Source organism: Phascolarctos cinereus, unplaced genomic scaffold (genome assembly GCF_003287225.1).
Source record: "Phascolarctos cinereus isolate Bilbo 61053 unplaced genomic scaffold, phaCin_HiC Scaffold_2;HRSCAF=192, whole genome shotgun sequence".
NCBI lineage: Eukaryota > Metazoa > Chordata > Mammalia > Diprotodontia > Phascolarctidae > Phascolarctos > Phascolarctos cinereus.
The window spans coordinates 236,874,911-236,887,437 of record NW_027555625.1 but is presented as its reverse complement, the minus strand read 5'-3'; the positions used below and the strand labels follow the sequence as shown (position 1 = coordinate 236,887,437).

At 36.2% G+C, this 12,527-nt stretch overlaps 1 protein-coding gene across 1 annotated transcript in view; it reads right to left on the bottom strand.

Moving 5' to 3' along the window:
• Positions 1 to 5,255: 5,255 nt before the first annotated feature.
• Positions 5,256 to 12,527, bottom strand: part of DOK5 (docking protein 5) — a 147,155-nt gene continuing 139,883 nt past the window's right edge. Inside the window, exon 8 of the mRNA XM_020984259.2 lies at positions 5,256 to 7,356. Coding sequence (XP_020839918.1) covers positions 7,292 to 7,356 — 65 coding nt within the window. The 3' untranslated portion in view covers positions 5,256 to 7,291. The remainder of the gene's footprint in view (positions 7,357 to 12,527) is intronic.

Sequence of the window (12,527 nt, the reverse complement as noted above, 5' to 3'; positions counted from 1 at the left end):
CTCTTTCCATTCATTGTATATTTGTGGAAATCTCACCACTAAGAAGTAAAGTACATTGATGAGGGATAATGAATTATATTTTAAAGTGGATATTGAACCATAAAATTCATAGAACTAGAGAAGCTTACTGGGGATGGTGAGGGGTCCATGGACTTCAAAAGAAAAGAAAATGTTGGTGGTTTAAAAAATGAAAAAAAATTGCTTTTCTGATGCTACCCTTTCTTGAATTGGGTTGTCTCTACTCTTGACATGATACATACTCTCACCTGGCATCCCATTTGTTGGAACATTTTGTTCCTTGAAATTACCATATTAGAGAATCTCAAGCTCTAATTGGCTTCTCCCTGCCTACAACATAAGAAATAGGAAACCAATCAGACACATTTGAGTGAACTACTCCCCTCTCCCCACTACATATTCCCTCCACACCCTCATATCCATTCCCTTCCTACATCCACCTTGATATCTTCTACATCATGGACCAATCTTATTGTATGAAATAGAATTCAAATGTGTCCCTAGGTTGGAGCTGGATTGGAGTGATCAGAAACTGGTTATATATCCTGGGTATCAAGTCGGGAGGACAATGGTTGCTGAAACATTGATTGGCCTCCTCCTTCCACCGAAGCTTGAATATCATTGTAGCAAAGGCTTGAACTGTGAATATCCTATCCTCCCTGAAGATCTGAGCGTATTCTAAGAATCTGATCTAGATATATCCCTCCTTTCTTTCCTTTCCCTGCTCCTTATACCTGTGGGTATTTCAAGTTACACTATAACCCTTCTTCAGTGAGTTAAGATGCATCAATATGAAAGGCACATTGCTTTGACTTAAAAGTCACTCTAATTTTTTTTGCAAGACTCTTTCTATATCCTAGCAATAGACTGTAACATAGTGATATACTAAAAAAAAAACACGCAATTATTGTATTAGAAACTATTATGAAGGAGGGGTTTTTTTAATTCAAATGATTTCATGCATTCTTATCTTATTCACACTCTTCATCTTTAGTACTTTCATGGTAATTCTCTTAATAAATCAGTTCTAGGTAACACTTAAGCTTTATATAAGTCAGATTTGGTGGAATATTGCAGATGACATGGCTTTGAACTTCTTACATAGATATTCACCACCTGCCCAACAAACACACACACACACATATACACACACACACACATACACACACACACACAACACACACACACACACTTCTCTTTTAAAATTAGATTTATCTTTATAGGGGAAAAATTGAAAAATCTACAAAAATCATGAATTCTGTCTCTCAGGTACTGGTATGGTCAGTGTGGTGTAGTTTTACACTAGTACACCTTTTTTCCATTGAGATTCAAAAACATAACCTTTTAGTATGCTTGGATCATGAGTTGAAACTTGAAGCAATTTCAAAGGTCATTTAATCCAACTCCCTGATTTTAAAAATGAAAAAACCGAGGCCCCGAAATTATATCTGACTTCAGGTTGTAAGTAGCAGAGCCAGGAGTTGAATTCACGTTCTCTGAGTTCAAGTACTCTAAGTGATCTCTCTAACCTTGAACTCCTGAGCCACTCAATAGGCACTTAGGCAAACGTTCTGGAGTTCTTCAACTTTTCCTATGTATAGATCTCATTTTTTCTTAAATAAACTGTAAGCCATTTGAGACAAAGAACTTAGTCTGTTGCTTTTCTGTGTCACCCACAGCACCTAGCTCACATCTGGGTAGATGATTTGGCTCAATAAATATTTTCTAGATGAATGCCAAGACCACATTTTCTTAGGGTTTCCAGTCTAATAAAGTAAGAGCACCTATGGATAGGGTAATAGTCAAGGTTTGGTACTGTATGAAGTCAGTAGCTCCTATAAGAACTGTAGGCCCTGAATTAAAAGTACCCAAGAAGCATCTGCATTTTCATGAATTGGAACAAAAATAGATAAGTGGCCCATTAGTACTGAAGATATTTAGTTTGCAATTAAGATAAGACTAAATTAACCCTTTGAGCTAGAGGCCTTCAATCTATTCAGATGGAGTACAAGTTATTGAAGCTGGATTTCCTCCCTTAATTCATATACAATTTAGGGAGTTTTTGCTTTGAGCTCTGAAGCAGACAATTCCCTTCTGGTTTTTCTTATTAAAAACAGCACTTCTAAAAGCCCCTTTACTCCTGGCATCTCTGTGTAACACAGAAGGCCAAACAGGAGTTGTCATCTTAGTTGTTATAGCAACAAACAAAACATTGCAGATACACCATAAATGGCATTTTGTAAGCCTATTTCCAGGTCTGTAATCACTCATGATCATCTCTACCAGTGTTTAATTGGTGTTCAAACATAACCCTGCTTGTACCTGTGCTTCAGAAGCCTGGGGCCCCCCAGCAGGTCAATGGCTCTCACACTCCACATGAGGACAAAAATCTCCTACTTTCTCTGAGGCTTCCTGTAGCTTGTGACCTTCAAGTTCTCCCTTCATGATGGTTATTTCCAGCTGTAGCATTTCACCTAATCACCCTGCTCTAATTCCCCAAACCCTTTTAGTACTTCTTCTCAGGCAAGAATGGTTCAGATACTTCATCAAAGATGCAATCCAGGTGACTTAAATTTCTTATTCCTAAAAATCTGGTCTTCTTTAACTCCATCTTAATCACTCATTGAGGAGAGCACAATGTATATAACTCTTATTGAAGCAAGCTGACTGCTGACTTCAAGTTTTCAGATGCCATTTTGATCAAGCAATCAATCAACATTTATTAAAGGCCTACTAGGTGTTAGGCATTAGCTATACAAACACACCCTGCCCTCAAGGGCCTTGCATTCTATTGGGAGATAGAACATGTGCACAGATAACTAAATATAGTATCTGAACAATAAATATATTAGTGATAGTATGTGTGTGTTACAACTGGCAAAATTTTACATAGCATTCCTTAAAGTAGGAAGAATAAAGCTAAACATAGAGGTGAGTAAAGACTGTAATGTGAGTAGAAAGAAGGAACAGATGTGGAGGCAGTAGAATTGATAATACATAGTGGCAGAAAACATGAGTGGCTCTGCAGCATTGGAGACACAACTTACTTCTCCACACCTGGACCTTGGTGCTCTGTTTTCCCTCCATTGATGCCCCTCAATACGTATACCCTGGCCACATATGTCCCCCTTGTGTTTGTCTCTCATCTGTTATATCTATGTGCTCTTCCCAATAGTGATGCATGTATTTGTTGGAGAGCATGCCCCAGACTTATAGGGACAGGAATGTTCTGATGATACTTTATTAATGTACTATTTCATTAAATGCCTTTGCTTTTTATTAATTTTTATCTAGATAACAAATTTGATTGGCAAATGATTGGATATAATGGGTGAATGGGAATGAACACTTGAGCATGACTTCTTGGTTAAAAGGTTAGTAAGGCCCCGCAAGGAACAGAAGAAGTAAGAGAAAATGGAGGTCTAGAGGGAAAGATAAAAAAGGTTTAGTTTTAGACATGTGAAGTTGGAGATGTCGATGGGATATTCATGTAGAGATGTCTAGCTGACAGTTGGAGGCACATGACTGGAGTTCGGAAAATATCCAGTTGGATATGTAGACATGGGAGTCATCTGAATAGAAATAATAATTGAATCTCTGGGAGGCAGAAAAATAATCTAAACAGGTAAATAATAATACATCATTTGTAGAAATCATTCTTTAAAAAAACTTAAAATCATTAGAAATGGCTCTTATTTATAGTCAAAAAGAAAAAAAAATTGGGGAACATTTTGTTGTTTTTTCAACAGCTGTGACCGTCTTCATCCAGTTGCATCATTACACCACCCTTTTCTCAAATTGTACCACAAAAGGATCACTGTATTTTTTTTATTCACAGATTAATGTGTTCTTCACTTTCCTCCAACCTTTAGGTCCCTTGTTTTAATTCCTAGATTAATAATTTAATACAGGGATACCTAACCTGAGGTCAGTGAACTTTAATTTTTTTTTTAAGAAATGTATTTCAGTACAACTGATTCCCTTTGTAATCTTATGTATTTTATTTTATACATTTAAAACATCATTCTTAGAAGGGATTCAGTCTTCTATGGATTATCGAAGGAATGTAATACAAACAAAACCATTTAAGAATATTTGATCTAAACTAGCCCTTTCATTTTACAGAGGGGGAAACTGAGGCACAGGCACTTGCCCAAGGTCATATAGGTAGTATATTGCAGAGCACACACAAGCTGGGTTTCTCTCAGCCCAAAACACAGTACTCCTCCCCCTATACTACAGCTGCTTCTGGAGAACTGGGTTGCCACACAAGGTCTTTTAGAGCCGTCAAAAATCAGTGTTGATTTTATTCACAAGTGGGACACAAAAGGCCAAGATGGCCCCTAGCCCAATAAAGACACAAAGAAGTTGATGGAAAGAGCTAAGTTAAAACTGACTGTTACATCCTGCTAAATCTTTGTGGCCCATTGCCCCAACCACACTACTCTTAAAGAGTGATACCCAAGATTATATCAGAAAGAGAAAGATGCTTAGCTTCATCTGTTAAAAAAAATGCTCATACAAAATGTTCATTGTTTTGGTAATAAAGAGCATCACATTTTATCTTTTTTTCTTTTTTTTTTTTTAGTAACAAGCAGGACTTAGCTTGAAATGAGCCTTTGAGAGCTGCAGAAGAAGCCTTTCCAAACAAATCTTCTTCCAAATCTATAATTAAAACTGAAATATCAACTGTTTAAGAACTGAGACAATGTGTTGTTTCTGCTCAAGGGTTTTTCAGTGGATCTGCAATTTCTGCATATGTATTTCAGGATTTTCTTTGAATTATATATATTTGTAAAATAGCTTTGGAAAACGCCTGCTTTCCCACATGTACTATTCCTCACCACCTGGATTTCAAATTTGACTGAATTAAAATGAAACCACAAACTTCAAACCCTATTCTCCTTATTTAAGGTCAAAACTTATATTTCTCAAATTTCTCAAGGCTTCTACCATAACCTATAAGGACTTATTGTGGAATAGAGTCACTGATCTGGGATCCTTTAAGGTCACACTAGTTGACTGTGTGCTCTGGTGGATCCTGCCAAGATAGAAAAACTTAGGATGTTGCTAATACACCAAAGATCCACCTAGCTAAGTTCAGAGAAGTCTCTGTTGGAGAAGGCTGGCCACCAGGCTAGAAGTTCTTTAGCTCTACGATTTTATGACATTATCTACTAAGGTAAAGAAGTGCTGGAATTTGTAAAGAAGAAGTAATCATAATGATAAAATGTGATCATTTATTTATTCATTCATTCAACAAGTTTTTATTATCTTGGCACTTGAAGTATTTTATCATAAGTGTTGTGTCCATGCTGACAAAATAATGTGAAACATTCAAATTGCACAATGAAACTTTGACGCTGTTCTGTAAAGATTTTGGTTTTCTTCCAGAACCAAACCCAATCTTCATTTGTAGTTCACAAAATCAGCAATATTCATTTGCATCAATATCAAATTTAGAATTGCTTTAGTAATTTTTATTTTACATAATTTGCAATTATATGTTTAATTTTGTTCCTATTATTTAGTCCCCCAATTTAATTCCCTTTGCTGCTCATCCCCTGAAAATCAATGACTTCCTCTTTAAGAATTCTCTAGGAAGAAAAAAGAATGAGATAAAGGTAGGGACACGGCTACGGTGGAAATCATGTGCTGAACTAAATTTTTTAGAAGAGAACTATGTTACATGAATGGGGTGGGGGTGGGGAAGGGTAGAGTAAGAGTGAGGAAAAGAATGGGAAGTGAACATCTTGGGCCAAACTGATCAAAAAGATATTGTAGAAGATAGTGAGCAGAAATACAAAATAATGGTGTAATACATTGCCAAAAATGAACACATTGCTGCTCGTAAAATCCTCGGTCATGCCAAGTAATTTGGATCAGAGTAGATCACCTCATAAAATTTCCCAAGCTTGGTAAAGAGTGAATATGTTGTAATGGGAAAAAGAACATTGGACCATGAGCCAGGAGGTGTTGGTTCTAACTTGGACTCTAACACTTAAGAGCTAACCAGAGTGAATGTAATGACATTAACAAACCACTTAACATCTAAAGGCCTCGGTTTCCTCACCTATAAAATGTGGGCATGAATACTTATACTTCAAACCTTACAGGGTCATTGCAAGCAAAATTTTATATCAACCCTAAGTGTTATCTATATAAGTATGAATTGATGTATTATTTAATATGAGTAAGTTTTGGGGAGTTTAACCAGTACCACATGCCACTTGGAAAACTTCATAATAAATGAATCTTTTATAAGACTCATGAGAAACAAAAGCTGAGCTGCCTCATTTTTTTTAGGTATATTCAATAAATGTTCTGGGACATGAATAAGAGTATATAGTGTCACAAGGAGTTACTCACCTACTTTTTGAATTTCCAGAGACGTGTCAGCTTCCAAAATTTTGATCCTGGTCTGGCTTTGGCTGCTGGAATTGCAGCCCACCCTAAGGCAACCCCTTTTAGGAAACCCTGGTAAAATACCTGTGTCCCTCCCTTGTTAAACTTTCATGGAGCTTAACCCAGCGCTCTGCTTAATGATAACAAGGTGAGGTACTTAAAAAATAAAAAACATTATATCATGTGTAGGCACACTGAATACACATAACAAGGATGTTCCATTACTGAATGCAAGAGGCCTTCTGGGTGAATAATGATGTTTTATTTTAAAATCTTTTATGAAGATGTTCTAAACCAAGAAAAAGCTTTAAAAAAAATGCAATCCCATAAATGCCACTTGACAGAGTCCTTGGAAAATGTCATTTCTGAACAAAGCTGGATCTATGAAGATCAGGTCAAATGATTGATTTGCCAGTCATTTAATAAAGTGTGGTTCCCAGTAACTAACCTGAACAACAGTTTTAAAAACTGTGGAACACAACATACAAGAAGTAAGAGCAAGATAATTATTGGCATGGACCATAGTACAGTTAAAACTGATGAAAGCAAAGTCACAGCAATCCACAAAGACAGATATTTGCAAAGGACACAGTATCTATCATACAAAACCAACCAATGGTATAACTCATTTTCTGTCCAGCTGTAAACTCTGAAACAAATATTTGATATCTATACATCATTTTTTATCTTGGCAAAGGTAAAAAATATATAATGTATATATTGCAGAACTTCTGATTCACAGCAAATTAGCCAGTATTTCCTTTTCGTTTTTTGTCCTTGCTCCTCTGTTGCCGTGCTTTCTTTTTCCTCCAAGTTGGTCCATTGGCTGACAAATCACAAGCATTTCCAAGAACCGCTTCAGTCTCTATCAGTGTTCTGATCGGTAGGCAGGGAAAGTCTCTGTTTGATGAAGTTTCAGAGGACTTGAACCATCTTGTCCAAAAAGAATTAAACATGATGGTTAAAGTTAAAAATCAAGTTATGAAATCAGAGAGCCATAGACTAATAGACTAATATTAACAAATATTTATTAAACACCTACTATGGGTAGGTGCCAGGCACTGTGCTAAGCACTTTACAAATATTATTTTGTTTTATTCTCACAACAGCCCTGGGAGGTGGGTGATATTATTATCCACATTTTATAGATGAAGAAACTGAGACAGAAAGTTGTGGGGGGTTTTTTCTTAATTACTTGACCAGGGTCACATAGCTAGTAAGCATCTAAGGCCACATTTGAACTCAGGTCTTCCTGACTCAAAGTCCAGCATTCTCACCATTGCACTACCTCTGCCTCTAGAATTAGAGACACCTTTCAAAACAGATAGTCTAACAACACTCTTACAGGGTATGGACTTCATCATACAGGTGGGGATACTGAATCCCAAAAAGGAGAGTAATTGACCCAAAGTCACACAGCTAGGAAGTGATCAAGCAGGACTCGAACCTAGATATACGTACTCCAATCCTACCTTTCATTGTATTCTGTCCCATTGCAGTAACATAATCTGTCTACGGAAAGAGGGGGATTGCAGCAAGCACCCCAGATCTGGAGTCAGAGGGCTTGGTTTTAAATCCTATTTCTGCTAACATATTACTTGTACCAGAAGGCACTTTTTCTCTTTCACTCTGATGAGCCGTAAGATAAGTCATTTGGAGTAGAAGTCCCTTCTAGCTCTAAATCTTGTGATTCTGTTGCTTCATATTCTATCTCAAAGCTGTCAATCTTACAACTTACATGTGGATGTCTACCCATTCCATTTTATGTACTCACTGTCTATGGCTACAAAATTTCAAAAGAGTTCTTCCAGTCAACTAATCTATCAGGCATGATATAGACAAGACATAGGTTACATAAGTTCCATGTCACCGTGGAAAAAATTAAATAAAATACAAATCCCCATATTAACCAGCAGATGGCTCCCTATGACTAGAATTGTGGGGAGAATGCTGTGACCTCTCAATTTTTACTCAAGATAGAAACTTTCCTAAAAATTTCAATAATAATACTGGATATATATACATACACACATACATACATACATATCCATATACATGCATATACATAATCTCAGTAATGATATTTGTTATCTTGTATATGATATATAATAATTATATTCTATAGTATAACTTCCATAAAAATACTGGATAGGTAACTTCCTGTGCTATCCCTCAGGCTTGACATGGAAGCTAATCAGAAATATATCAACAAATATCACATAACCAGGATAAATGTCCTAAATGTCAAAGCAATGTTCTTCCAAACTCATCAATCAACATGGTCCTGGGCATTACCTTACCAATTTACTACTCTCCATGACTTTTTCTTCTTTGGTTGGGGTATGCATTAGAAGAACCATTTTGCCTATAATGTTCGGAGGAAGGACAGAGAATAGAGTAAATGTGTCTCATTCATGAGATATGCTCTCTCTGGTGTGATCCAAAAAACTTAGTGCGTATTTAAGCTCTAAAAACTCAAAGCTGTTAGAGACATTCTTGTATGTGCATGTTTCTGTGTGTCTGTGTGTAAGTAATATCCTGAATGAATGAATGTGGAATGAGTTGAGGCAGGGCCATATCCCGAGATAATTGCTACAGTACTTATTGAGCTAGGAAGACCTGGATTCAAATCCTGCCTGAGATATTTAATAGCTGTGTAACCCTGAGTAAATCACTTAATCTCTCTGAGCCTGTTTCCTCATTTCTAAAGTAGGGATAATAAAAGCACTTACCTCACAGAGCTGTTCAAAGAATCAAATGAGATAATTCCAGTAAAGCACTTTGCCAATCATAAAATACTACATTAATGCTAGCAATTATTTGTTATTGTTTTCATTTAGTCAGACTTTCAATGACTGTGGGAAAGAAGAGCAGGTAGGTTTTTTGTTTTTGTTTTCTTGCATCTTTTCTATTCTCTCAGAATGGCTGAATTACAGATTACAGAATCTAAAATCTTGAAAGAGCCTTAAAATTCATCTAGCTCAACTTCCTTGTTTTACAGACCAGAAAAATGATGAGCTAAGAGATTAAGTGACTTCACTCACTGATTCATTCAATAATTCTATTTCTTAATCTATAGAATAAAAAGATTGGACTAAATGATCTCTTCAAACCCTACAATTATATGACTCACATATTAGGAACTTAGCACTATGCAAAGTACTGTGTTAGTCAGTGTCAATGTATGTTAAACGAAGGAATATTAGTTCAACATTTCCATGATCACAAAGCTAGTCAATAGCAAGATCTAGATGAAGCAGAGAGAGTATTGATGCTGGCAAAACGAGGGATCCTCTGAACTCAGGTGTTGAAAGCTTATAACCTGTGTTAGCGTAAATTAATACTCTGTCTTTGCAGGTCACTTAACCTACCTGGGAGTCAGTTTCCTCACCTGTACAATGAAAGCATTGCACTTGATGGCCCATGACATCCCTTTTAGTTCTGAATCTATGATCCAACCTACTTTAAAGAAATCACATAACTTTTGAAATACTCAAGTATTGGAGAAGGAATTACTGTTCAGCAAGAAGGATCAAAGCTTAGGTAGAAAAGGAAGAATGAGGAGGGTAATTAAATTTAGCTGCTAGCACCTGGCTGGCAATTGAATTCTCATTTAAGAACTGGGACTGTTCCCATTAGGGTTCAGCACAAAAATACTCCTTGGCAATCAAGGCAGCTGCATGTTATGTTGCAAAATAAATGTGAAGCCCAACCATTACTAAATTATGAAGCTCCCCAAGAACCCTAAATAGGCAAAACATTGTCCAAACAAGCAATTTGCTAGCAGTGTTAGCCACAAGTAACCAACAATAATTAAAAGAGATCCTTTATGATGACCTGCGGAGAGAGTACAATGCCTATGTTTCTACCAATATCAGGTAAACCTACATATGTAAAAAGAGTACTAATCTTCATCCTACAGAAGGTGAAAGGATTAGAACATATTGCTATTCCCAAGGTTACAAAAATCAATGAACTCTTCCTTGAAAGGAGAGAAGAAAAGCTTTAGGAAGTAAACAAAGGAGAAAAAAAGGATAGGATAAGAAACAGAGTAATCCTAAATTGTATTGGGAAGCCAGACAACTAAAGAATGTGGTAGAAGGGAGACAGAAAGAATAAGAACCACTGAAGATTTGGAACTAAATGATAGGTATGATGGGAGAGGCAAACCATCCTGTAAGGCAACTTTTTTGTACTCTGTGGAATAATAATATATCAACAAGTCACATCAGGTGAGAAGTCATCTAGTAATGGTCAGAGAAAGAATAGAGGAGTGGTGGTAATTGGTGACTACCTGCTGAGAGCTACCAAGGCAGCTATCTGTAGATCTGACAAATAAAAGAAAGATTTGTGTCTTCATAGAGGATGTATCCAAGACCTGTCAAACCTGACAACCACTACTACCTCCTGGTGATTGATGAGGGGACAAATTATACCACCAGTAGGAACCTTGGTAACATTGCTAAAAATCTATGAAGTCCTAGGCAAATAACAGAAGACTGTAGGGTCACAGGTAATGTTTGCATCAGCAGAGCCAATTAAAAGAAGGGACTTTGAAAGAAGAAGGCAGATTTCAAAAGTGAATCTAGCTAATAAGATTATGGATGAGAATTGGATTTGTATTTTTGGATCATGGCTTAAAATATAAGAATGAAGAGCTCTTGCCTAGGGATAGCATCAACCTACCTAATGGAGGTGAGGGTGGGGTTGGTGGTAAAAATATGCTTGACAAATGTCTTGAGAATCTGATCAAGAGGACTTAAAACTAAGAAGGGGGAGGGGGAGAACTGCCCAGGTATATCTGCCAAGTCAGATACCATAGAGAGATATAAGAATAACAAAGGAAGCAGAAGAACTAGTAATTCATAGGTAGTAATATCAAAGAAAAGCAACAATAATAAAACCTTCAGATGTCTATATATGATTGCATTGAGCATGGATAACAAAGAAGGTGAGCTAGAGATGAAAAGAGGAAAATGTGGCTTCATATGTAGAACTGAGACCTAGTGGGATGGGACCTATCCCATGACTAAAATGTGAATATGGAAAAGTTTACATTATTTAAAGTCAATAAAACAGCTAATTGTGTTTGTGTACGGAACACACACACACATACATACAAACATTTTATATATATATATATATATATATATATATATATATATATATATATATATATATATATATATATATATACAAATGAAAAGGACAATAAAATGAAATTGAATTGCAATATAATTATAATGTCAAAGTATGACTCAGGAAAATAGATGAGAAAATGCACTCGCCTCCATTTTTCATAGAGGTGAGGGACTATATGTGTGGAACACTGCCTGTACTATCACACATGACTAATATGTTGGTTAGTTTTGCTGAACTGCTATTTTTTTTCTCTTTCTTATTCTTTGTTACAGAGAATGGTACACTGAGTAAGGAAGGTGGGAATATATATTCAGAAATGAAGGTGCAGAACTAAAATGATATATCTTTATTAATTTTAGGAAAGTTGTGATGTACTAAATAAACAAGATTTTTAAAAAGAATAATGAAGTATCATTGTATATTAAGATATACTCCTGTAAGGAAATTCAGGACTTGAGGGGGAATAAGATAGAGAAAGCATGGGAGTAAAAGTTAATGAAGGGTAAAATAGAAATTATATTGTGAACTACCACAGGCCACATGGACAGGAAGATCAATTCAAATTAGTTCGGATCACAAACCTAACACAGAGCAATGAATGAGTAGTGACTGAGAGCTTTAACTGTCAGATATATTTTTATCTCTGTCTCGCTACTAAAAACACAGCAGTTGGAGAAAATCTTGACTTGTTGCAATTATGATCTTGTTCTGCAAAAGATGGAAGAAGTGACAAGGGGGACTGCTTTATAATTCTGGACCTGATTCTGATCAACAAGAAGGAAGTAGTTGCTGAAGTTGAGACAACGGGAACCTCGCCTACAATTAACTGCTTCTTAGAATTTATGACAGGAGAGGAATGCCAAATATTATATGGAACACTATATGTTGGGAACACAGATTTCAAAGACTTCACATAAATGATAAATAGCAGGTGAAAATTCTACAGGAAAAGTAGCTCACAA